The sequence below is a fragment of the Osmerus mordax genome, chromosome 13 (genome assembly GCF_038355195.1).
Source record: "Osmerus mordax isolate fOsmMor3 chromosome 13, fOsmMor3.pri, whole genome shotgun sequence".
NCBI classification, from domain to species: Eukaryota; Metazoa; Chordata; class Actinopteri; order Osmeriformes; family Osmeridae; genus Osmerus; species Osmerus mordax.
Window position 1 is genome coordinate 1,940,957 of NC_090062.1, and position 26,907 is coordinate 1,967,863.

At 47.5% G+C, this 26,907-nt stretch overlaps 1 protein-coding gene across 3 annotated transcripts; it reads left to right on the forward strand.

Moving 5' to 3' along the window:
• cgnl1 (cingulin-like 1) lies at positions 1 to 25,648 on the forward strand. Of its 3 annotated transcripts, none has more exons than XM_067248931.1 (19): positions 1 to 137; positions 2,635 to 4,315; positions 4,468 to 4,562; positions 6,176 to 6,281; positions 6,647 to 6,748; positions 7,041 to 7,189; positions 8,118 to 8,256; positions 8,407 to 8,619; positions 16,890 to 17,096; positions 17,221 to 17,325; positions 17,432 to 17,584; positions 17,813 to 17,983; positions 19,537 to 19,698; positions 19,907 to 19,996; positions 21,999 to 22,082; positions 22,338 to 22,462; positions 23,100 to 23,208; positions 23,323 to 23,486; positions 23,937 to 25,648. In XM_067248931.1, the coding sequence occupies exons 2-19, from the start codon at positions 2,684 to 2,686 to the stop codon at positions 24,082 to 24,084; spliced, it is 3,954 nt and encodes a 1,317-aa protein (XP_067105032.1). In that variant the 5' UTR covers positions 1 to 137; positions 2,635 to 2,683; the 3' UTR covers positions 24,085 to 25,648. The 3 variants fall into 3 exon arrangements, with proteins under 3 accessions (XP_067105032.1, XP_067105033.1, XP_067105034.1); XM_067248932.1 differs by having other exon boundaries at positions 7,044 to 7,189; XM_067248933.1 differs by lacking the exon at positions 21,999 to 22,082.
• Positions 25,649 to 26,907: the final 1,259 nt, after the last annotated feature.

A 26,907-nucleotide genomic window follows, 5' to 3' on the forward strand; every position in this document is an offset into this window, starting at 1 on the left:
TGATTTACAGAATAAGACACTCAACAAATTAATTTGGGAAAATCTTGGGGACTATGGCACTTCCATAAATCGCAGAATTGTCCACGATTAGGCTACTTAACGGCAGTTATTTACATATTGACCGAACATCGACGCCGGTAAGCCTTGTTTTTCTTGAACTTTGCAACAATAATAGCCATAATCTTCGAAGTGACAGAACGTGGGAATTGTTCTTCTCTTCTGAAGCTCTGAACATATGAGGACTTATATTTAATGTATAAAGTAAATGTGGATCATCCGAGAAGGACGTGATTACTAGATAGTTTACGAAGTATATTGACCTGTGGAATGAACCACCTGTTGAACTGTGTGTTTCTGAAAAGCATCAGGAGGCAGGCATCATACCCCAAAAGTTTTACAAACTTTGCTATACTTGGCTATAGCTATGATTGCTATATTTTTATGACCAAATAATCCCAAAACTATTATCAGAATATTATGGTTGCTGCGGTTAATTTCATATATTGTAATTATATTGATTCCGGGTGATTTATGCTTTTTAAGTATATAGTCACAGTTACACCTGCTAGCACTCTGTAGAAGGCTGCTTCGTGTATTACTAACCCAAGTTACCTCTGGAAAATATGCTCTCCTTCTCAACCTATTAGCTGATGTGATTAGCTACTGTAAACATGCTAAAGGAAAAATGTTAAAAGAAAAACATTATATGATAACTAGTACTGACCCTGGACTAGGAATACCGTAATCTCAAAAGTGCAGGGTCTGATACAAATTCATAACTATAAACTCACGTTGTCATATTTAATCTGGGATCAAGTTATGTCCTGATTTGCTCCCAGGTCTGAATTGTTTCGGCCTGAACAGTGTGGTGTGATAGCAGGACAGCCATGATGCAGAAAACCAGCCAGTGCACATATAGATTATACTCCCCAGCCTTCCCCTGAAAGATCAGAGACTGGGCCTTGACATCCTAGCCTGCTCTCTGTTCTCTGACCTTTGCTCTGATGTGGACAGTGAGCAGTGGCTGGTTGTGGAGCGTGGGGGAGCAGAGGAGGGAAGAAGCTGGCTCAGATAGACTGTTTCCTCCCTAGCAGAGAGAAACACAATGGGAGGAAAAGAGTTGCACTCACACCACAGAGATTGTGTGTGGTGGATACATGTGATACTTGAGTGAAAGAGGCTATTGTGTCTTTTTAGGCTTTTTTTTTTCTGCTGCGCCTTTCCTTTTGGAGAAGTTTGAACTTGGCCTTATTGTCCTCTCTTCTCCTTAACGGAGGCTGGGAAGTATGACGCTCTGCCCTTCCGAGTATTAATAGATGAGCCAGTCCCATATGATGCTCACATTGTGATAGGAGTCTGTAGCTCTATCTCAAATAAGACGCATGCTAATTTTACCTGAGGATTTCACTCAAAAGGCTAGGTTCAGCCTGTCCACACATTTCTTTGCCGTTGGACATCATCGATGGCAACCTTTGTCTCAAGTGCTTATCAGTACCCGTCCATCCTTATCACTGTTTGTCCTGTCCTTCTAACACCAGGGAACTAACAAGATGGATATGCTTGTTTATTTGTTAGAGAAGGGAAATGGGACATTATCAGCAGGGCAAAGGAGGCCCCTGATAACAACCTATTGTCCAGTGAAACACATGGTGGTTCCTGATGCTTATATTACCGTCTGCTGTCTCCCAGGGTGAGATGCTCTCTCCTCAGGCCCATTGTTGAACCCCCAAATAGGGCCAAGCATAGCAGGTCGTCAGACCTATCAACAAATATCCGGGAGCCCCCTGTGTTTTGGTTTGTATAGAGATGACAATGGCCGTGCAGTCGGTTTATAACCCTGCATGCTGAAGGTTTATTACCCTTTGCAATCCAGAGCAGCGCTTCCCATGGTGTACTTTTACACAGACCTGGGCCCACGGAGGGGGCTACAAATCTGTTTCACATCGATCAGCTGAGAGGCTGACAGTCCAACCATCTTCCTCTAACACAGTCTCTCTGAGTCATGGAGTCTTGTCACTGAGGGTGTAAAATGTGGCGGGCTTTAGAGCGTGTCACCATGTTGATAAACCTGTTTACTCAGACATTCAACTATTTTGTCCTCAGTCATGAACTATTAAACGCCCTTTTCCACTTACACATCTGTAATTACTAACATATGACTGTTAAGATAGTAATGTATTGATGGACTCTTATGTCATGAACACCTGTCATGAACTTTTTGGAATCGGATGTACTCATGTTTGTCGACAGGCTGATGTAGGTTTAGGGAATGTTGACTCGTGTTTTGCATATTTAGTGTGTTGGTGGAAACTAGGCCTGTGTTATGTTATTTCAGGTCACCTCACTATCTAACCCCCTTCACGTGGCAGTCAGTTGTGGTGAACAGTTTGCCAGACTGGTGTTTGTGGTGTTTGATGTCATTCTGTTTGATATTTTTCTTCTCCTCAACTGTTTGTTTTTCTAGCAAGTAGTAATAGTAGCAAGTAAAATATCAAACAGAATGACATCATCAAATATTGTGAGGATTTAGACTTTCATTAGCGACAGAGTGGGAGTTGGAAACATTTACTGACATTATTTAATCTGATGACATCTCCTTTCTGCCTAATAACCAGCTTATATCCTTGTTTGCAGAGGTGGGCCTAATCTGGGGAGACAGATTTCCTCTCTTTCTGCTTTCCTAATGGAGTCGTACAGAGTCTCTGGCATTCCTAACAGTGGTCTACAGCAGGGCTACACCCAGCCTGCCTCTCGCGCCTCCAGGGCTCAGAGCAACGGAGGGGGCAGCTACGGCCTCAGCATCCGGGTCCAGGGGATCGACGGACACCCCTACGTGGTTCTGAACAACCAAGACCGTGGGTCTCAACCCTACACTGATCCCAACAGTAATGGATACATAGACACCGAAGGGTCTTTTATCGATAACTATCATGAGTATGACTTCAGAGGGAGCAGGGAGTCTGGCTCTGACAGCCCGTTTGTGGAGTACAGGTCCCAGAAGCAGTTTGGTGGCCCTCAGAATGGTGTTCAAGACCCTCAGGGTAAGAAGTCATCTGCCTTGCTGAACTTCCAGAAGCATCCTGAGATCCTGAAGCCTTACGACCCAAAAAATAACACCTTGAGTCTGGATGGTTACAGCAGCCTGCCTTCCTGCCCAGTCTCCCTAGCCGAGACTGGGAATCACCAGCAAGGCCCCTCTCCCAGATCCTCCTCTCCCGTAGTGTCCCATGCAAGGTCATCCAGCCCAGACCAGACGAAAGACGCAGGCCAGCAAGAGAAAACACAGCCCCAGCCCCCACCGCAGACCAGGCCAGCCCTCTCTAACCCTCAGGCCAAGCTAGCCCAGCCTCAGTCAAGGCCCCAAGCCAACCCACCCCAACCTGAGTACAAGCCCCAAGCCCAAGTGGCCGAGCCCCAGTCCAAATCCCAGTCTCCACCTCTATCCCAGCCCCAGCGCCTGCCTGTGCCCCAGCCCTCAGCAGTCTCCAGCCTCCCCAGTGAACCTGACAAGACCTGCAGGTCTCCCAGCACCATCAGCAGTGCCTGCTCTAGTCTGGAGCGCAGCCGGCTGGAACCAGACGTCCTCCCCCTCCGCAGGACTGACTCCAGTGGGCCGGTACTGCAGCCCTCCTCCCGCTCCCGCCACTCCTCCAGCTCCTCCACCAAGGCTGACGACCAGCTGGAGGCCTTGTATGCCGACACCATCAACCGCCACCAGAACCGCCGCTACATCCCCTTCCTACCCGGTACTGGCCGAGATATCGACACAGGCTCCATCCCCGGCGTGGACGAGCTCATCGACAAGTTTGACGGCAAAGATGGCGGCCATCAGCGGAGGGGCAGGGCGGGACGGCGGAACCGCATCAACCCAGAGGACCGGAAGCGCTCGCGGAGTGTGGACAGCGCTCTGCCCTTCGGCTTGCGAGGAGAGTCTGACTACTTGGATGAGTTCAGTAAGAACCAGGGCAGGTGTACAGAGCACGTTCTGAGGCCCTCCCAGCTACGTCTGCAGAAGGCTCAGGGGAGTATTGACTCCTGGGTGACCGCGGTGGAGGGGAAGACCAGTGCCAGAGCTCCAATGCAGGGCAGCAGTGCCCCAAGCTCACCTGAAGGCACTGTTTCTAAAGGGGTAGGCTCCATCCAGGGGTACAAAGCGCCCCAGAGTCGCTCCTCCACACTGCCCTTCAACAGCAAAGGAGCGGAGGAGGGAAGGTTGATGTCCGGCCCTAAGATTCTGACTAGTGTGGCAACAACATCTCTATCCAAGCCAGCCTCCAGTACAAGCACAAAGCCCACTGCTGAGCTAGATGTGCAGGTAAACAAAGCTATTGAGAGAATGTGTGTTTTAGGCATGGATTTTAAACTATATATTTTATACTTATTTACTTACTTTCCTTATACAGAAACAAATAAATATCCGTAGACTCCGTAGGTGTCCATTCCTTGATCCTTTTTATTTGCATCCAGGCTACGCCAGACCTTCTCAAAGGTCAGCAGGAGCTTTCACAACAAACACATGAAGAGACAGCTAAACAGATTTTGTTCAATTACCTCAAGGATGGGTGAGTTTTTACTGGGCAATAGTCCTGGCACACATGTCTATGGATGAACACGTTTTATGTTTTATTATGCCTATGAAATGTAAACAGCATCTCTGGCTGTGATTCAAGGATAGTGCTAGATCTTTGCTGATCACTGCTAGTTATTCAGTACACTGCTAGAACCCATGACGGTTTTATTGCCATGACTACAGCTATGCAGCAGGCAGTTAACTGCAAATTGTAGTTCTATTCAAACTAAGTGTTGAATAATTTTCAGAGAAAATGGCGTGTGGGAGCGCTTAGATAAAAAAAAAAAAATCTGAATCTGATTTATGATAAAAAAGTTAAGTCATTTATATTCCCAAACACCATATCAATGCTGTGTGTGATTCAGCCTTCTGATGTTTGCTCTCTATAGTATAGAATAAAGTACCGCTCTCTATTCCTTTCTCTTTTACTCATTCAATGTTCTCAAACTATGTCCCTCTCTCTCACAGAGGAATGTAGGGAAGAAATCTTGCTTTGCTTATCACCTGATTCGAGATGGTCACCTCTGACCTCATGCCTGTAAATCCCCTTAACTAGTTAGAGGAAACAGAGCAGTTATCAGTGGAAAACATCTCCAACACATACCATATCAGTGGAAGACGTCTCAAATGCATACCCTATCAGTGGATCCGCAGATCAGGAGTTCTGTGTTATTTCTTCTTGGACAAGGTTGACTATTGGAGTGAAATGTTTATATAAGGGCACAGTGAGGTGTCAGGTAGACAGCAGGCACCAGCTAGTGTGAGTGAGAAGCTATCTGCTGTAACAGCCAGACAGTGTTTTATAAGAGAACTGGGTTAAAGGGCTTTGGGGAGTGAGCTTAAAGCAAGCATGTTTGTAATGAAGCCTAGTCAGAACATGTCCAATACGGTGATGTGCCAATTATAGTTATAGACAAAATAACTTGCCTCTCATTCAAGTTCAACCATCTAAAGTGTTACTGCACATCACAAACATGCTGTCTGGCCTGTAAACCAGTCCTTAAGTTATGTGTGAGTTTGAAGTCTCCTGTCTGAAGTGACGCGGTTCCTGCAGGCCTTGGTTAAGTCCAGCCGGTCCGGGAAACTGTTCTGGGCGTGTCAGGTCACAGGTCCAGGGTCAGGGGTCAGGGAAAAGGAAACACAGATGGAAGGAAACACAGAAATGGAGCCATACTCCTGAGGCCCACAGGACAAACATTCACCAGCTGAGGTTAGAAAGGTTTAATGAAAACCCACTGGAGGAGGAGGAGGGGGCGTGGCCCTCTATCAGGTAGTGCAATGGAATGCAACCTTAGGACTCTACCCCAGGTTTGGGCGACCCAGTGTTTCCTACACGCATGAACAGGCTGCATACCCCCAGCCCAGTCCCCTGATGGGGAGACACATTCCCCTGCATGTGCCTCCTAATAGACGGCCATAATGAGGTTGAGCGGGTCGCAAGGTGACACATCAAAGCAGTGTTATCCTCGCTGGCCCCTGAAGGGCTGGGAGAGAGCTGCTCTGTTCTCGGAACAGCCAGGGATTAGTCCTCAACCCACCACACACAGATAGGGGTCTTTAACGGTTTGACGACACCCATGCTCATGTGTGTGTGTGTCCCCGCAGGAGCAACGATAACGATGACACCACCAAGAGGAAGGTCAATCTGGTCTTTGAGAAGATCCAGACCTTGAAGTCGCGTGCTGCTGGGAGCGTTCAAGTGGACAACAAAGTAAGGCATTGTAGCCGGGTTGTAACATGGCTCAACAAACAGCTACATCAGTGAGCCTCTTATCTTAGGCCCCAAGGCTTTCGGTAAAAGCATACAAGCCACCAGCCCGTGTTTACTTTGCAATGCAGCCTCTTACGTAATCTGTACGTTAATCAGGGCATTGGGAGGGGGTATTAGAAAGGAAAAGTTCAGCACTAAGTCTGGCCATTATCTTTCTACAAGAATACACAGTGTCATCTGCAAAATACTGTAACTGCGATGGAGCTCAGTAGAAATGCACCATCCACTTGTGATAGCTCATAGCATGTTGGCTTGGTGCTTCTCAAAGGGGCACGCTGTCTTATATGATCCCTGTTCCCTCCCAGTCTCCGGACTCTACTGTTCAGACCAAGGCCTTGGAGGAGCAGAGAGAAGAGTTGGAAAAGGAAGTAGCAGACTTAAAACAACAACTGGAGAAGCAAGCAAAGGTAGCACCGCCGCGGCAGGTCACAGTGCACTTGAAACGAGACGTTACCGCGCACATTGTAGCTTTTAGCATCATAGCATTTACTGCTTTACACTTGGGCTTTGGCCATTCTGTTTGCTGATGATTGGAGGACTTCCCTTGACTCTTAAGACAAACAAATCCTATCGCTGCTAATTGATAACTTAAGCAGAACAGCAGACACCCTGTAAGACCCTGGATGTGATGGCATTCACTAAGATTCCCGTGTCTGTGTGTTGGTACGGTGTGTGCGTGCATGTGCGCGCTTGCTTCAGAAGCAGGTGGGTCTGACCCAGGCCCAGGAGAAGGCTGGTGCAGGTGTGAAGCGCCTGCAGCAGGACGTGGACAGGAGCCAGGAGGAGGTCTGCCGTCTGAGGGAGAAGCTGGCCAAGACGGAGGCGGAGCTGCGCAGCACCCTGGAGGAGTGAGTGGCCTGTGACCACCGGGGCCGGCTTAGAGCCTCTCTGTGGTGGGGAGGGGGCAACAGGTTAACAGAGCTCCGCTAAAGGAACCAGCGCAGAGGGATAATCCCCTGCTTTACGTCTCCTATCAGGAGAAAGTTGTTCATCTATAGCTCTTCCCGACTCTAGGTTTTTCCTTCCGGGCTCTTTCCATGAGGATTTAGATCCCGACATAGTGGGATCCCGGTGTCAGCTGAAAATAGCATTTCTTTTTTTATCGTTGTATCTGCAGTGGCCTCCAAACCCCTTTTCTCCATTCTGTCATGTAGCGCCAGGAGATCCACAAAGGGATGGGCTGGAGTGTCCGCTATATGATTACGTTTAAAATGACTGTTGACGTTGGACAAATCCCTGGGATGGTGTGTTTGAGAATCACAATAGAGGATAGTCTCTCCTAGGGAGGCTACTGGACAGGGGAGGCCTTGTCAGTCCAAACGCTGCCGTAACCCGATGACACAGAGGTCGCCAGCAGAACCAAAGAGAGAGAAAGAGACAATCACTCAACTCTTTTCAGACATATATTACATACAAGTGACTGAGATGGTCAGTAATGGATTCTCCTCTTCTGGAAAAGGTTTATGTCATATGGTGGGAAGCTGTTGACTTTCAAATAATTACCGCCCATCTGTGTCCAGATCCCCCATACCTCTACACAGAAACCCCTCTGTGCTGCAGCAGTGTGCAGCTGGGGTGGTATCGCTCCTCCAGGACCCAGGTGCTCATCTTAGCCCCTGTGGTCTGGAGGACAGGCGTTCAGGCAGAACACAGGTGGCGGCACCCCGATGTGTGAATGAGGGGGCAGGTGTTGTGTTGATGGTGTGTGTGTGTGGGTCAGGTGTTGTGTACGGCCGGGTGTGTGTGTGTTGTGATGGGCTCTGTGTGGTCTGTCAGGCTGTTCCAGGTGAAGATGGAGAGGGAACAGTACCAGACAGAGATCCGGGACCTGCAGGACCAGCTGTCAGAGATGCATGACGAGCTTGACGGTGCCAAGAGGTCTGCGTCGGACGGGGAAAAGGATGCCATGATGGAGGTAGGACACAGCTGGGCGACATACACCTAGCATTGGTAGCTTGCGTGCCCGCACACCGAGGGCACTAGTCTAGTAATGGATTTTTGTTAAGCAGTGTAAACATCACGGGCCATTCTCACTGTTTGTCTCTCCTCCTGTGCTCGTGTGCAGGACCTGCTGCAGCTGAAGATGGGCCTGCAGGAGGTGCTTCTGGCTAAAGAGGAACAGGAGGAGGTGCTGAGAAGGCGCGAGAGGGAGCTGACTGCTCTGAAGGGGGCACTGAAGGAGGAAGTGGCCACACATGACCAGGAAGTGGACAAGCTGAGGGAACAGTATGAGAAGGAGATCAACAAACTGCAAACGTCTGTGGAGGAGGCCAAGCAGGTAGACAGCCCTTCCCCCGCCCTCCCCATCCACACCCAGTCACAGACTGTGCAGTGGATTAGCGTTGCATCAGGTGGACTGTAGTCAAGGGGTTAGAGTGTTTGTTTAGAGGGTATGTTTTGGATTGAACAAGTTATGTGTTGGCACCACAAGTTACGAGTTGGCTTTGAAGTGAAATTACCCATAACTTTCCACCAGCCGCAAAAAGGTTTACTTTAAAATGCGACTTTAGTTTTAGTACTGTAACTGACACAATAGAAGCGATTTAGCCAGAGCCAAGCTTTTCTTCTGGGCTTAACAAGTTGTGCTGGCTTTGACGTTGAATTAGAATTACACTCATTGTCCACCAGCTGTACATTTTGTCATTTACATTTAGTCAGGCTGTATAAGTCTATCTTTTGTTAACATTGAAAGCTATTGTGTGTAGCTATTGTGTTACCATCACCTTTGTATTTACTGAGAAAATACTTTCAGTATGTCTGTGAACCAAATTGTAGTTTATTCCCTTTTAAGTGTGTTTGCTGAAATTGAACAATCAAATAAAGGCCTGTTTTGACATGGCTGAGAGGAGGGTAATTGAGTTTGGGGGCAAAGTGAGGGTGGGGGGGGAAGGAGAGAGACAATAGTGAGGTAACAGTGGGGGCTTGGAGGGGGGCAGGGGGTTCCTGTTTATCTCAGAGAGTGGAAGTTTCTCCTTGTCCTCAACTTCCTCCTGCTCTGGTGGGGGTCCAGTGCAGCCATTGAGATCATTTCCTGTACATAACAGAGACACTTCCTTTTCAAGCCCGGATTTAGTCATTTGGAGTTTACCTACAGTGCTTTGTAAAGAAGTTAAAGTGTAGCGTGTCTTTGCCGTTTGTCTTGAGGGTTTTATTTAGACTACTTTCTGTTTTAGGCGTTTTCCTAAAATTCCACAGTTTTTGTTATAGACTACCAACAGAAACTTGACTAACACAGTACAATTGTTTATTCATGATACACTTGAATATCTAGAGTGTATACTGTATGGTATGTACATATAGACAGTTGGACTGGAAGGCACTGGAAGGAGTAAATAATGGTCCCGTGTGTGTGTGTGTGTGTGTATGTATGCATGTGTGTGTGTGATATTAAGCTGGTTGCTGCCCTGTGTTTTCCTGGTAAAAAGACGCGTCCTCTTAATTCGTCTATCCAGCATCCCACCCGCACGCTGGTACGGCCATGACATTAGGTTTGATAGGGCTACCCTATGCAACTGCGAATGCTGCAAACTGGAGCACCAAATCGCTTCTTTTGCTGTTTAATTGCAGTGGCAGGCCGTCACTAATCTAATGAGCGGTCGTTCCTGAGTTGTGAAGTATTCGTCCGCTTTCTGTACCCTGAAAGGCCCGGGGTCATTGTGGTCCTCAGTCGATGAATGATGAGTTTGTTCCACACAATAATAGCAGTGGGGGTGGGGACATGCTGAATAAGTGGGTCAGTATGCTGCTGAATGAGGATGTATGGACATCCCTCTGAAAGGATTGGTGAGCTTGTTTTGTAACTTAGTTTGAAGGTTAAATCGTTTTTATTGAGCCGTAATGTGTCTGGAATTTAATGGAAAAAGTAAGCTGGGGCGTGATCCATACAGTATATAGATTCATAGGAAATAAGCACTAGGAAATGTACCACAGTGTAACCTGCAGGAATGTGAAAAATGTACAAGATAAGGTGCAGTGAGTAGAGAGAGCTGGAGAAGGAGAGCGGGGTGTGTCTGGGAATGTTCTGGCCTGGGATGGTGGGGAATGTTTACCCTGCAGACCCCACAGTCCCCCGCCCTGTAGCAGATACTGTTCCAGATCCCCAGGTCTGACCCGGGTGGGGGTGGAGGACAAGGAGGGGGGTGGGTCTGTCTTCAGGGGGGCCTTCTTCTGTACTGCCACTCCAGACATTCCCGATTCTTAATGCCCGGAGCTTTCTTAGAACCCTGTGACAGGCTGCTCCAGACCCTTCGCTCCGAGACCCATCTCTGCCTGTCTGCGTCATCTTCAGACCCTAACCAAAGCTCTGAGCTACAGCTTCCCTCACAGCGATGCTGTCCCACGCCGCTCTCTTATTCACAGCACCGATCCCACAGCCCCCGCCCCCGAAACCCCTGTGCCCTCTTTCATGTCTCGCACGTCCCCCCCCCCCCCCCCCCCCCTCACTGCCCCAGATCTGGACGGCACGGGCCCACCACTGGACGGATCCTTGCCTTGTTTTCTGTGTGAGCTGGAGTGTTTGTGTGGGAACATTGAAGCCATGTGTCCTGGGGAGCACGTCCTCGGGCCTGTTTGGAGAGTCAAATCCCACGGGAGGCGGTGTGTTTCCTCAGCTGACGATAGCACAGAGGTCCCGGCCAGGTGCTGACTTAGGCTGGGAGGGACGGAGGGTGGGAGGGAGGGAGGAAGGGAATAAGGGAGGGATCTGTGTGGGAGACAAGGTAGTCAGCGGGCGAGGGAAGGAGGGAGAAACAAAGGGAGAGAAAGGAATCATCTGGAAAGAAAAAAAGAGTGGAATGTGCATTGCTGCCAAAGTACAGAGTTTGGGTTGTCATCTGGTTACTATCAAGAACATGTTCTTCCCTGATGGAAGAGTTCCCCTTCATCAGAGGCATAGTGAGATTAAAAGTTATATTTCTCAGAATCCTATCGCCGTTTGTCACAGGCTGGTTAGGGGCAGACTGCTGTGCCAGCCTTTGCCAGCAGCGCGCAGGTTGTTTTGTGGCAGTGAGTGAGAGATGTTGTTCCCCTGCCATGCAAGGGTCGTGCCTGTTTGAAAGAAGGCTCTGGCCTGGATTCTTGTGCCTATTGTTTCCCTGCGTCACTGCCTGGCAGGCAGAGCTGTTGGGGTGGGAGTCCAGTTTGCCAACTGCCCCGCAACAATCCAGGGTTCCCCACAAATACCCCCAGGAGAGTGGGGGAGCAGGTCAGCATGTTCAGGCTGTGACTGACGGAGGATTTAGGACCAGGGGTAGAAAGTTAAAGATTTAGTTAGCTCATGCTGGGCCTGAACAGTGTGGGCTCTGATCACAGTGGTACTAAGCCATCTTTTTTGGGGAGGATTTTCAACTGATGGTGAGGAGTAGATTCTATAGTTGTTTTCTGTCAGTAGACTGTACAGTGTGAAACCAGATAATCCTGTTCTTTTGTCTAGAGGTGACAGCAATGTCACCCATGACACTCACAGTGCTGTCCCCAAACTGTTTCTCCCCCTGCTCGGCCATGCTCAGGCAACAATCCTTTCCAAATTTCTGTATTTTCCCCCAAGCCAGAAGATAAATATGCTCCTGTTCAGACTCCCCCCCCCCCCCCCCCCTCCCTGGACATAACATTTTTTTATAGCCTTTTGACATTATAATCACCCAGTTGGCTTTTGATCAACTATTTAAATTCACAATGGTGCATGGGAATTTTTATAAAGTTTCATCCCCCTCCACTCTTTTGAAGCTCCTGGCTTTTTGGCTGACTACTACACAATCATGACAGGTTTTGTGAAGGCTTTGAGTTTTGTGACAGTCAACGTTATTGCTCTGGTTCCATTTTTTTAAAGCACAAAGGACCAGTGTCCCTCAAAGACATTCTGTGGAAGCCTTTTCACTGGGCTGGCCTATTTAATTCCCTATTAAACCCAAACACCCCTTCAATCTCTCTATTTGGCTCAGCGATAGAGCTCCCATTTAAGAAAGGGGTTCTCTTTCCATGTCCCAAAGGACAAGACAAGATTTGATTGCTGGCTTCTTATTGTGCCTGGAGAGAGGCCAGTGCTTCTCATGCATCACGTTTTAATTTCAACGGCAGCCTGTCTTTCAGGCCATCACAGGCCTGTCTTTACCAGGTAAACCTGGGTCTGTGTGCCTTTTGTTCAAGAGGTAAGCCATTGTAACACATACCTCCATGCTGGCGAAACAAACCAGGGCTTATTCACTGCCAATTCACTGAGCTATTCACTGATAAGAGCTTGAACTGTGTTGGTATTCCCTCTAAGATGCAGTGCTTGGTGTTGAATGCGGAAAACCTGATACCAGACAGGAAATGAGCCCTACCTGCAGTGACCTTGGTCAGTTTTATTTGTTATTTTTTTGTGTGAAGATTGGTTATCTCACCCTCAACTCTTAGCCCATGCTTGCTATTACTTGGGGTAAAGCATTGAAGTCACAGGGCAATGATCTGTGAGGCTCCATCTCTGGCTTTTAAAGCAGTTCAATTGAAGACACAAAGTTAGATCGTGATTAACTGTACTACATGCTATAGAAGGAGCCATTTTATTCCCTGTGGTCAGCATTGGTCATGTGTAGCGTGTGATGTCGCTGGTGTGTGTCTTTGCAGCTGCACATGTGGGATATCCTGTGTTTGACAGCATCCTGACTCCAGAGGCCCAGTGTTAACAGTAGCTAAGTACAGTGCTGTAGCTAGGAGTTACTGTCTGTATCAGGCAGTCACTAACTAAAACCATCTCATAGCAGAGGCTGCTGCTATAACATTGTAAGTGCTAGTCAGTGTGTGAGGCACAGACAGGTTGTGTTTCCCAAGGCTTTGTGAGAAGACTGTTTGTTTATAGTTACTTTCATAATGTCATATGACGTCATGACTGACGCTGTGTGTTGACTCCTATTCCATGTCAGGGTTTGCAAGGTCAGGAAAGGTCGGTACTGCATGATGGGATGGGTAAAGTTAGTCAGCAAAAACGTGGTTGGACGTGTGATGGGAATTTCATTTTAATTTCATCAGGTTTGGTTATGAGATAGGAGAGTGGTTTAGGATTCAGTTAAAAGTCAGATTAAATTTATTTTGGAGGGGGGATTCGTGGATTTAGAGTGGGATTAAGTGGATTGTCATCTCCCAGAGGACATTTATGTGCATATAAATGTGTCTGCAGTGAGACTGTGCTGGCTTGAGGATTACCATACCAGGTTTATTGTGCACTGTAATTGTCAGAGGAATATCTGTAACCTCCATTGTTTATGCCCCGAGTTCCAGAGCTTATCCATCCAGCAGGGGTTCTGTGTGTTTTATGTGAGCAGAGAGTACATGGAGGGGCCTGAGGGTTTTGACCCCAGCACTCACACTGGGCCACGCATAACTCACCACATCGTTAGTGCCAAGGCAGCACAATGGTGGTTAATGCTTGACTATAGATAAACAGTTTAAAAGTACACAAGAGAACTTGAAATCAACCCCCGCGCAATTGTTCGCAGGGAGGCTTACTCTGAGCCTGTATAAAATGACAAACACAGAGAACAATGATCACCAAGAGACCCTGTGTGAATTTTCAACACCCAGAGCTCTGTCACTCTGCCCCCCCCCCCCCCACACACACACACACTCCTCAGCCCCCCAGAGTGTTAGAGCCCATGCTTCTCTAAACCCAGGGTGGGAAGTGGGACAGTGAGAGAGAAGGTGAGGGCCAGGGGGGGAGCTGCTTCCTGAGGGTTCTGCTTCCCTTCCACCCTCCAGGGTTCTCCAGCTACAGTACAGCTACAATCCCAGACTGGCATCAACCCGCCTCTGCAGCACAGTATCTCAGTATTGGGAGTCAGGTGGCTGAGCGGTTAGGGAGTCAGGCTAGTAATCTGAAGGTTGCCAGTTGGTTTCCCTGCCGTGTCAATTGACGTTGTGTCCTTGGGGAAGGCACTTCACCCTACTTGCGTCAGGGGGAATGTCCCTGTACTTACTGTAAGTCGCTCTGGATAAGAGCGTCTGCTAAGGATAAGAGCGTCTGCTAAATGACTAAATGTAAATGTATGTAAGTGACACTGATTGCTCCCAACATTTTGTCCAGGCATGTATCAGACAAATAGAAGGACGAAATCGTTATTTATCATGTGGCCGAACGAGTGTAGGGGGTGACGACACCAACATGCACTCACACACACGCTTGAGTTATCACCGACATGTTTTCTCTGCATTTTCCCATCCTGTTGTCCTTCCTCCAAGGGCAGTGATCTGCCAGGAACATGAGTAGGAAAAGGGATCTGTTCTGCAGGTTTTATTGGGGTTCTTTGTCGAGGAAATCCACGTGAGCATGGGAAGAACATCCCAACTCCACACTGAAACGCCCGGTAGACCTGAGCACCAAACAGCCCCAAGTGGGAATCAACCCCATGACGTTCTTGCTGTGGGGTGCAGTTCTTTCCCTGCTGTGTGCCACAAATAGCACCCCTGTAAAGGCTTGACGGACCTCATAATTCAGTGCTTGACTTGATTGAGACTGATCTGACGTCAGGTTGTGTGTGTGTGTTGGGGGGGGGGAGATGACCCTGGCAGGCATGGGGGTGGCTGTGAGGGGGGAGAGGAGATAACAGGTCCAACAGGCCTGGGTAGACCCAGCAGGACAGCAGGGACTGGAGACATGGTGGTTAATGATCTGTCTCCTCACCTTAGCTCAAACTCTCAGGCTGGAAGCGTTACTGACCAACGGCGGCCCTCCAATGACGGCCCTACTTAGGGGGACGTAGGAGGGGGGGAGGAGAAGGGAGGAAGGAAGGACTTTGGACTCAAATGTTGGCTGAAATGTTCCTAACTGACTGCCAATGAGCCACTACAGGGGCTCAAAGCACAGTGGCTCTACAGTTTGATAATTTAGAACTGGTTCATTCACATTCACACAGTCTTAGTCAGATGCCCTTCAAAACACAGATACACAACCACAAACCTAATTGCTTGCTTACTCACTCACTCACTCACTCACTCACTCACTCACTCACTCGTTCATTCACTCACTCACTCACTCACTCACTCACTCACTCACTCACTCACTCACACACCCCTGGTCTGGTCCTGATGAATCTAGGCCCAACTCAACACTGGGATTACCAGTACTGTAGACTGCTAGTCCATATCTGCTCATTGCAGATGCTGTAATAGTTATTCTGCACTATTAGCTCTCTGGTATTCACACATGGTTTCATTACCAAGAGTTCAGTGAGTCTCTGATGAGGCTAACACAGGAACTCAACTGGACTGCTGTGTTTTGGTGTTGTGTGTACCGTAAGTACAGTGAGAGGAGTCTTCTAGTGTGAGGGAGAAAGAGGAAGTCCTGGGTGTTAATCTGCAGTGTCCCGACCCTGATCCTCCTGAGAGCTGGCATTCCCCTTCATAAGACACCTGCGTGGCTATACAATGTACAACACAGGTCAGCAGGACAATAGGAACGGTTGACCTGCTAACACAGCTATAGTTATTAGATGATGTACATTATGAGCTACATTACTGGTAATCCCAGTGTTGAGTTGGGCCTAGATTTATCAGGACCAGACCAGGGGGGATGGATGGCCGGTAGTGGGAGAGCTGGTCTACAGCACTCTGATAACAAGCGGCACTATCTCCAGGATCTGTGGAGTGGAAAAGCGCGGGCTCTCAACTGTAGTTAACAGACAAACCAGTTTTTATCTGGCATTCTATGAAGCATAACCCGCTTTCCAGTTAAACCTGTTCCTGAAAACACGCATGCAAGCCTGCTGTCTGTTGAAGCTGTCATGGCCAGGATGTGAAGAAAATCCCTCTGACAGCAGTGTCATCGTCGATACTGAAAGCTGCTACCTGTGCAAAGCCTCGCCTGGAGCCTTGATGGAGAGCTATGCTGGTTGTTGTCAGCTGGGAGGTAACATGCAGCCAGTCCAGAGAGCTGCCTGAGTGAGGGTCTCTGTCCCCCTCTCCTCTGTCTCTCTTACACAGCAGCCCAGCCAGGCCAGACGAGGCAGGCTTCCCTATTCATAAAAATGGGCAGAGGGAGGAACCATAGGGCCATCTTTTCACACTGTCCCTGGAACGGCTGCCAAGTACAAACAGGAGCACGCTACCAAACACTGGGCTGTTTAATGAGGGAATTTGATCATGCAGGGACGAGCAGGAAGACTACTGCAACAGGTGGAGCCACTGGTCTGGGCCAGGCTGGAGATATGAGGACTGGGCTGGGGGAGAGGGGAGAGCGTGGGCCTGCAGCAGTGCCCTTCTCTCCCCTGCCTGTGCCTTGTCACTCTCTGGCTTGGTGTGGCTCCCTGCTCCAGTAGCACAGGCCGTTCAGAATGAGGGAAGAACAGGCTTCGATGCACTGTGGTGCACCCATCTCTAATCCTCCTGGGTTGGTGACGAAGTGTGAAGGATTTGCTGGAGGCCATTCGAGAGGGACTGTAGACGAATGACTCACTGGTGAAAAATACTCTGCCAAAAACATTTGTGGTTTGTGCGGTATCTTTTGCTTTTGGTGAACTGACCCTCTTGGCCGGTGTTATTTGTGGTAAATGGTCGCTGAGCCTTCTGTCTCGTTTCCAGAGCATCGCGGCGGCGAGCCGGGAGAAGGCCGAGGTGGAGGCAGCCATGGGTGCGGTGGAGGGCCAGGCAGGGCGTCTCACCCAGGAGTTTGAGCGGCTGCGTAAGCGGGCGCAGGAGCTGGAGAACGAGGTGGCCAAGCTGAACCGCATCATCGACGAGGCCAAGCTGCAGGAGAGCAAACTGGGAGACCGAGTTGTCAGACTGGAGGTGAGGCGCGGAGATCGGAGGGGGACACGACCTACGTGTACTAGAAGACGAACCCTTGGTATGTTCAGACGATGGTGTTTGTTTACATGTTAATTTGCTTCATGTTACTTCTACATTCAAACAGAAAGAGAAGAAGCAGCTAGGAGAGTCTCTGGCTGAGATCAAAGAGCAGGAGGAGGAGATGTCACGCGCCAACCGTGCCTTGACCACACGGTTAGAGGATGTGCAGGTAAGACTGACCACACTTCTGGAGTGCTCCCCTCCCCCCTCCTCCCCATGGTAACTTTAGGAGTTTCATCTTGCTTTAACGTTTCCGTTAACTCTTTATCCCCCAGAGAAACCTGACCAAACTGAACCACGACCACAGAGAACTGGAGGAACGGTGGAAAGAGGAGAGGTGTCAGAAGGAGCTGTTCAAGAACACCAAGAACGAGATCGAGGACGAGAGAAAGCTGCTAGACCGGACCGTGGAGAAACTACAGAGAGAGGTGAGTGGATCAGCTTCAGGCTACACTTCCATGCCTGCTCATACCCCCCCCCCCCCCCCCCCCCCACATCTGCTCACGAGTTGGATTTGAAATGGGTGACCCCTCTCTCCCTGTTACCTCACCGCCCATCCATCCCTTCCTCTCTCCTCACCCCCCTCCCCGTGTCTTCATCCCTCCCTCCCTCTCTCCTCACCCCCCTCCCCGTGTCTCCATCCCTTACCCTCGCAGATGAGCGAGATAGTGGAGGCGTCCCAGTCGTCCACCCAGGAGCTGCAGGAGCAGATTGACGTGTACAAGGAGAAGAACCGCCGGGAGCTGTCCGAGCTGCAGAGACAACTGAGAGAGCGAGGCCAGGAGCTGGAGAAGTCCCGGTTGGACACCAAAAGCCTACAGGAAGAGGTAAACAAATGTCCCTCATCCACAACAATGGCGGGATGATCCATTGTTCTGACTCACTGTAGCGTGGTTATTCCGTCCTTCCTCCACCTCCCTCCCCACTTGGTGTGGACAGTGATGATGACATGCCCAAGGAATGTTGTCCTTCCTCCCTTTTTCCACCCTTTGCCCCAAACTGTCCCGGGAGACGTGGAGGTGAGATTGGTATTGGTACAGGGTAGTACCAGTCTGTGGTCTGACAGGGTTGTATGGTTTCAGATAAAGAGGTGGAACCAAGCCCGGGTACTAATAACTGTCAAATAATTTCTTGCCAAGTCTCAAGACTTTTGGTCTCAAGACTTTTTTTCAAACAAGGTTCCCCTGAACCTCAGATGATAACAAAACAGGTGACACTGTCTCACATCACACCCATCGTTCTCATACTTGTGATTAGAAGTAGCTACTTCCTGGAATTCAACAGGTTTCTTTGGAACATGATCTTCCAGTTTTTTTTCTCCCCAAACCTCTCCCACCAGTACCTCAGATACTGTGGTTTATTTTCTAAGTGTATCTATGACCTCTTAGTCAGTAAGATCTACTCACTCAATGTGATTGTAACCCTGACTACTCCTGATTGGTTACTTTGGAGCAGTTTGACCTTGTCAGGACTTTGGAATGCTGGGAATGTTATTGTTGATTATGGGAACGGGTGAAGTGAATAATTTGAATTAGAAAGGGCGGGATATATTTTGTCTACTGAAAACATCTTCTCCATCATGTCTCTGGCTCAACCAGCTAAATTCCGTTAAAAAAGTAGTCATACCAAAGTAATATTTTCCGAAGCCGTGAGTCAGATTTTCTCCTGATTGTTCATGTGTCAGTCAGGGTGTTTTTAGTGTAATCTACATGCTCAGATGGAACAAACTGGTGTCTTACTGCAGCTGGACTGCAGGAAGGGGCGGTATGTGTCATTGTTGTGGAAGGTGGACTGACTGACTCCACATCCTCCCCCTCTACGGTCCCAACACTCTTCTCATGGCTGGTGATGTCAGTTTTCCAGCTGCTGTCAGATCCCTAGTCTGTCCCACCCTGTAACACACACACACACACATTGCACTCTGGCCAGCTTAAAAAAAGAACCGTTGAAGCTTTCTGCCTTTATCTCATTCACTCCTTCAGTCTTTAAACCGACAATTACTACACTCATATTGCTGTTGTTAGTGTCCCAGGAATTGGACATTTATCACAGAACTTTTAAAGATGCCGTTGGCTACACAGTGCAATGTTTGTTCAGAAGTACATTTTTGGAATCGGTACGGTTTAATCTTTACTGTAGATGGCATCTTGTGGCCACTGTTGAAATTGCAGTGCAAAAGTGGTTGTGAATCTGCAATAAAATACATATGTTGTTATTCAGTGAAACCAAAGTAGTACTCACACCAATTGTCAATTTGAACTGTCATAAATCCCATAATGAGATATCATTTGGTTATCAAGATATTTTTGGATGACAGGTGGTGATCTTTCTGTTTTTGTTTATTGTGTTATTTATGTGTGTCTGTGTGTGTGTTATTCAGCTGTCCAACCTGGAGGATGACCTGAGGCAGTGTAAGAGGGAGCGAGATGAGGCAGTGCTCAACGAGAAAGTTCTGGAACAGAAGGTGTATGATTTGGAGATGGAGGCCGAGACCAAGGCCCATTCTAAAGATGACAAATCCAGACAGTTGAAACTCACGGAGGTATGAGTCCTGTGGAACCTCCAACTCAGGGAGATTAAAAAGTGTGAACAATTAAGTAATGTGAAAAGTGAAGGAAATAAAGTCTTCAACTGGCTGGAAGTTTGACACCAGATGTGATCTGTTGAGCTAACTTGCCTTCCTAGATCTTTTGCTGCTGCTGCACTGGTAAAGCCATAAACAGTACCTTGGCCCATTTTGTGTTGTGCAGGACAGGATCGCCCAGCTGGAGATGGACCTGGATGAGGAGCGTCAGAGCGGAGACCTGCTGATGGAGAGGATAGACCGAGGCAGGGAGCAGGTGAGAGACCTTACACTCATTCACTCTTTTCTATTGAGCCCTCTTCAATTTGAAACTCACTTCAGACTTCATATAACCTTCTATATAACCCTCTATAACACCATAACATCATAGTTATACAGATAAGCTGCTGTGGTTTCTTCAGACAGTTGCTAGGAAGGATTACAGTTATGTGGCATAATATGACACCGTGGTCTCCTCCTTGTGCTTTGTCACATCCTCTCACCTTTGACAGCTCCAATGCCCTGACTCTGTGTGTGTGTGTGTGTGTGTGTGTGTGTGTGGGGGGGTCTCCCTCCACTGATCAGTGGTTGAAAAACTCCAGTTCATTTCTGTTCTGGAGAGAGCAGAGGGGTTATTGCATTGTAAGAGGAGCTTTTATAATCTGTCGGTTTGGCAGTCTGCCTGCGTGGTGTAACAGCGCCTATCCAATTTTCATGCATCAGTCACAAAAGAGCCCTTTTAAAGCACCGCCTCAGCCAATGTATGCAGGCTGCCAAACATCTCAGGTTTACAGACTCTGGGGTTCAGCTAGCCGTAAATGTGTCTCAGGGACACATCAATGCTTGTGCTTGGCCATACTTTTCACATCTGGGGGAACCTTTTTCCCCTGTTACAGAAACTGTTGATGGGCTTGTGATGAAGTGAGATTTAGATAAAGCACATTTTTCCTGGTGAACAGTCTTGTTTGTTAGAGGGTTGCTAAGTAATATTGAGAGTATGTTGAGTTCTTTATGAGGAATTCTCCTTGTCTTCTGTACAATATAGTGTTGGCAGGTTTTCCTTCTTTTGCCCTTATGTATTTCTGTGTAGGTTATGGTTTAAAATGGATACCCCAAAAGTATGGATAGAATAGAGAAAGAACTGAATGAGTGGTAAAAGAGTCCAGAACAGACTGATCAAGTGCAGTTCTTGGCTCTGAGAAAGAGTGGCATTGTGGCAAAGTGGCACGGCTACAACACAGGGCCAAGGTAAGTTGCCAAGGCAACAGTGGAGCGGTGTGCAGTTAGAGTGGGGTTGGATGGGGTTAGGAGGATGTGTGTGTGTGTGTGTGGGGGGGGATGCATGGCCATGGGGGTCTGGCGGAGAGATCTGCAGCGGCAGAGAGAGCAGCTGCGTCTCTCCTGGCATCAGGTGCTCCTCTCCTGTCTAAATGAGAGTAATCTCCCCTCTCTCCTCCTGCCGTCTTTCACAAAGCACATTAGTTTCGCTGGATGTTCCAGTCTGCTGATTCAGCTCCCTCAAGCACTGCAACCAGCGTACCAGTTATGGGGGCCATCGTTCATCAGACCGGCCCACTGTCACCCACTAATTGGCATAAAATATCACCCATTCTCCCCTCACCAAAAAGAACCATCTCAACTCTATCGATTAGTTGTCTTTTTCACCCAGCTCCATTTCTCCTCCCTCTTGAACTAGGCAATAAGTGTCAATGAACAATGATGCCTAGAAGTTTCTCCACGGAAGTTTGTGACTGAAGGAAGAGGTCTGCTTTGAGGGGTGATGGTAGTCATAACCATTAATTGTTTTATTGGTCATGTTTCCATGCTGTGTAAAACACACCCCAATTAGTCAAAGGTTAGTTTTGATTCTCCCTCAACAGCAAAGCCTTTGCACAAAAAAAAAAGTTTGTAAGCTAAAGTTTCTTCTTGTGTAAACTTTAGTTAAGATTCCCATCTCCTGAGAAATCATAGCCGAGCATAAGTGCATTTCTGGCACCCATAGTTATCAGTCCACCCAGAATATGACTGATACATGATCCTTCTCCAACACATTACCCTTGCTGGTGTGAGAGCAGGGGGATGCAACCAAACAAGAACATCCCAACCGGTAATTAACTGAAGCCCTTTTTAACCTTGAGTGCCTTAACAATGACTGCACAGCCAGGCTTACAGTACAAAGGGTTTCTTCAGCACAGAGACGCAGACGGTGTGTGATAATAATGGGCTCCTCAGAAGGCTTGTGAGCGTGGTGATGACAGTGCCTCCGCTCTGGTTGACAGGTGGAGCAGATGAGAAATGAACTCCTGCAGGAGAGGGCTGGCAGACAGGACGTGGAGTGTGACAAGATGGCTCTGGAGAGACAGGTACACACTCGTACACACACACACTCCTCGTGTTGTCTGGTCTCTTTGGAGAAAAACAACTGCGGACAATCTGAAAACTCTGAATTCAGCTTCCACTCACCTCATCCATCTCTGTCTCTCTCTGTCCTTTCACTTTCTCGACATCTTCATCTTTGTGTCCCTTTCTGTGTTATAAGGTAAGAATGAGATAAGAAACTGAGCCACAGGGAGAGAGGGACTGGAAATGTCTGATTGTTCCACTCTTGTCCTCCCCAGAACAAGGATCTGAAGAGCAGAGTGGCCCATCTGGAGGGCTCCCAGAAATCCAACAAGGAAGGCCTGGTGTCCCAGCTGGAGAACCGCATCCAGGAGCTGGAGGAGAGGCTGGAGGGAGAGGAGAGGTGGGAAGGGGGAGAGAAGGAAGGGAGACAGGGAGGGAGAAGGAAAGGTGGGGAGGAGAGGTGGGAAAGAGGAGAGATGGAAGGGTGAGAGGGAGGAAGTGAGAAGGAGAGGTGGGGAGGAGAAGAAGAGAGGTAGGGAGGAGGAGAGGAGAGGAGGAGGTAGGGAGGAGAGGAGAGGTGGGGAGGAGGAGAGATGGAAGGGCGAGGAGAGGGAGGGGCGAGGGGAGGTACGGAGGAGGAGGAAAGAGGCTGGTGGGGGTAAGGGGTTACAATGAGCGGGAGGGTTATGGAGTTCGGGGCTTACGTATTAGGTTTATGATGTCTGCAAGGAAAGTTAAAGTATGGACACATGAGGGCTGCTATTAGGGGACAGCTTACAGACAGACTCATTAACTAGAGCTGTCTGACCTTCAGAATAATCAGGACCAGTTGCATTTAACCTCGCTTTACTGGATTGGATAAGCTGAACTGTACAGTACATTCTTCTGGTCATTAGCAATGTTATGTATGGCACATTGACAATTGACAAATGTCATGTAAAGGTGTACTGAACCTATGTGCTGTACTGATTTAGTTACATCTGGTAGATATTACAGTGTGTGGAACCAGACTGATGGATGATTGTGGTGTTTCACAGGGAGCGTTCCAACCTGCAGATGGTAAACCGCAGGCTGGAGAGAAAGGTCAAGGAGATGATGATGCAAGTGGATGAAGAACACCACTCCATGCAGGACCAGAAGGACCAGGTGAGGACACACACACGCTACCACCTGATTTTACACAGGCCATACCACTGAACTGGCACCCAGCACGTGTTGTTTTTGTCACGTTTGAACCCTGTGTGTTGCGTTTTTCTGCAGTTGAACCTGCGCCTGAAGGCCCTGAAGAGACAGATGGACGAGGCGGAGGAGGAGATCGACCGTCTGGAACACGGCAAGAAGAAGCTGCAGAGGGATCTGGACGAGCAGCAGGAGGCCACAGAGCAGCTCCAGAGCCAGCTCAAAGCCCTGCGCAGCGAGATGAGGTCCGCTTCCCCAACACACACAGGGGGAACACTGGGTCTACAGCAGCAGCGTGCACTCGGAACAAAGCCATGCTGTTTTCAATTTTAATGTTAAGCACGCCTCTCTTGAGCTGGTTTAGTTTTAGAGCTTTTAATATGAATCCCCATGGGGCAATTAGTCCAGACTGTCATGTTGCTTCACATACAGTATATAGACAACACCTAATGCACATACAAAATACATAAGAAAAATCAATCACGTATTTGTTACATAAACTAATTGCCTCAGGTACAACCCAAAAAAAAGAGTACAGTGCCAAATAAGATTTGGAAAAATGTGTTAATGTATTCACATGCTAATAGTCTGAAACTGTACCGTGTGTGCTCCGCCTAAAGTTAGCCCCCCCCCCCCCCCCCCCCCAAGCAACACAGCCCGTCTTTTAACTCAAGATGATGCTTTCCTCTCTGCAGGCGGAAGAGCAACTCGGCTCCGCTGCTCAACAACCTGGACGATGACGACGAAGACGACATCAGCACAGATGGAGAGACCTACTTCAGCTCCTCTGGGTACAAGCGCTCCTCCAGTCAGGACAACATCATCTCTACCTACACTTTGTAAACAAACACTGACAAAGACTGTCTGTGACGAGAACAAGCTCCACGTATACAGCAGAGCAACCAACTGCACTGACCTCCCTACATCTCAGAGACCACGCTATTCTGGCTATGTGCTTTTGGGAGGTGATCCAAACAACTTTGAAACTATGGGACCATGCTTGACATAATTGGGATTCCCTTCACAGTGCACCGACTGTTAGGAGACATGGGTAAAATGTAATTGCGCTGGCTTGTAAATGATTGATTAGATTGGTGTTCAGCATTAGTTGAATTATAAACACACTCCTAATCCTGAGCTCTTGTTAATTATTGCACGTCTAGTGATGGTGGTTTTACCAATTGTCATTTGTCACCACCAATTAGATATGAAGGACATCACGGTATTTACCTTTCTAATGCCCTGTTAAGGAAAGGAAAAGCTCCAATGCCTTGTTGAAGTTATTTGCTAATCACGTAACAGATTTGAGCACAACCCTTGTAGATTTTATTTAAATATACTGCATTATTGCATTTTATCAAATCGAATGGCAACTTGGATTCTAAAAAATAATCTGCATACTAAACAAATATTTACCTTCCTAATGAAGACATTTAATTCCAATGTATAAAATTCTTTATGTGAAGCCTTTTGTTGGTTGAACCTAAAACAATGTCTATCCTGTTGAATAGATGAAGGAAAGGTTTCATGAAGGGCAGTATGTTTTAGGGAACTTTGTATGAGGGATTCTGTACACACACTACTGTATCATATATTTTTTAAATGTACAAAATATAACTATTTTTTCATCATAATAAGATCTATATAAAACTGTTTATGTTGCATCTGTGTTGATATCAGACTTAGACCCCTGATTCAAGGTCACTAAACATTGCAGTATTTTTCCAGCTATTATTGAAATACAAATTTCATTTCACAAGGAACTTCAGATAACAATACTCTAATAGTCTATTGTCTAATGTCTACGACTTAGTGGATAGATATTCCTGTTACTTTGTAAAAATTTATTTTTGATTTTTTAAAGCATTATATTAAAACAAACAAACCTTATACTGTGCAACATAAATGTTACTACTGTTTCTGGTGTACTCCATGAACAAGACAGTGTTAATATTGAATATACTGTAATTTGTCAATCTGCTGTATAATGAACTTCTTTTGGACTTCCTGTATGTGTATTTGAAATGTGCCTCGATGGAAACATATAACAACTGTTACCATGCTGTACAAGGATCTGGAATGAACATTTGTGCCTGCTTGAGAGGGAACTGACCTCTATTATGCAAGTTTCTATGATGAGGGAGTTTATACAAATTAGCTGTTTTGACAATCAATCTTATTTGCTACACTGTGATGATTTGCACTGTCTGTTGGATTTTAAAGGTGTCTAAGGCTCTTGTTGCCATATGGAATGAGGAGGCCTTTGTCTAAAATCTCCTACACACACTCTCTCTACTAAGGGAGGACTGAGAAGAAATCCTGCCACTACCTCTGTACAAATCTTTCTGTATGTTGCTGAGACTCAAAACCCTATTAAAAGAAATAAAGTTACCTTTGGTTAATCTTACATGACAGTTTTCTCTGTGCATTGTACTGACTGTGCTGTCTTCTAATGGTTATCTGATGATATTTGAATAAACACAAATAAGCCACTTTGAGGAATGTTCAAGGATATGAGATGAAAGCTTTGACCTCTGTGTCACAGCAGTCTGTGATCCACTCAGGTCAACTCCTTCCCGACTATATTTGGTCTGGCTGAAGCAGCTGTGTCAATACAAGTTCTTCATCTTTAATCTGTAGCTCAGTGGGCCAGTGTAGTCCTGCCGAAGTCCTTGTATCCTGTGTCCGACCTTAGCACCAGCACCTGACACTGCAGGGCCCAGCCCAGTCTCAGGGGGAACAGAGCATGATTGATCTTTTGTTTTCAGTCAGGGCCTCAAGATGTGGGGGCGAAAGGCTGGCTGCATTAAGAGATATGCCCACATTCTCTAAAGGGCTTTTTACAGTTGACTACAGCAGAAGAAAAGGAGCAAAGAAGGACCTTTCTTCTCCTCCCAGAGAGGCCGGCTGGCTATTGTTCCCAGGCCGTGACCTGCATTTGTAGCCATTCTGTGGAGAACAAACAAATCAACCTTTTAAATGCGAGGGGATCATCTGCCCCCTTTCTGCCAGTGCAGGCCCAGTCTGCTTACACACGGGGGCTGCAGTGGGGGGGGCTCTGGGAGGAGGGGCTTTGTTGAAGTTTCACAGAGTGCCCATTCTTGGGTGACCTCTTGCAGAGTGAATGGAGGGAGAAAATAATGGAGATAGATGGAAGTAAGATACTGTCATGCTTCTGAATCTTTGAAACTTTCACACATCGTGATCGTCGTCTTAAAGGCTTATGAGAGAATGTGTTTCTGACTCTAAAATGCTTGAAATGTTTCTCTGATTTGATAAAGGTATACTTTCATCTGAGTTATTTTCCCATGTATATACATGGACTTAAGAAAAATATGTGACCCTACCCTAACCCATATGTTTAAGTTATGATATTTTATTTGGAAACATTACATTTTATATTACTTTTGACTTTATTTAAAGTTATTGATGCTCTGCTGCCCTCTAGCTGTTGTATGTATATAGGACATACTGCAGTGTTTTACTTCAGTTGTAAACTGTATGCTCAGGTCTTCTAACTGTTTATGAATAATGTTTGTGTTGCCTGACACTCTGATTTGCTATGGACTATGAGTTGTGTTTGTAGATAATGGGGAATGAGACGAGGACAACTGTTGCCTTACAAACCAGAGGGGATTATATGCTGTCAAGGGCTGTGTAAGACAC

What these genes read in the sequence shown, in the direction of transcription:
- cgnl1 (XM_067248931.1), top strand. Translation starts at nt 2,684, where the DNA reads ATGGAGTCGTACAGAGTCTCTGGCATTCCTAACAGTGGTCTACAGCAG. An exon ending in TGGAGAAACTACAGAGAGAG is followed by an intron (nt 17,585 to 17,812) that starts GTGAGTGGATCA and finishes TTACCCTCGCAG; the next exon opens with ATGAGCGAGATAGTGGAGGC. An exon ending in CCAAAAGCCTACAGGAAGAG is followed by an intron (nt 17,984 to 19,536) that starts GTAAACAAATGT and finishes TGTGTTATTCAG; the next exon opens with CTGTCCAACCTGGAGGATGA.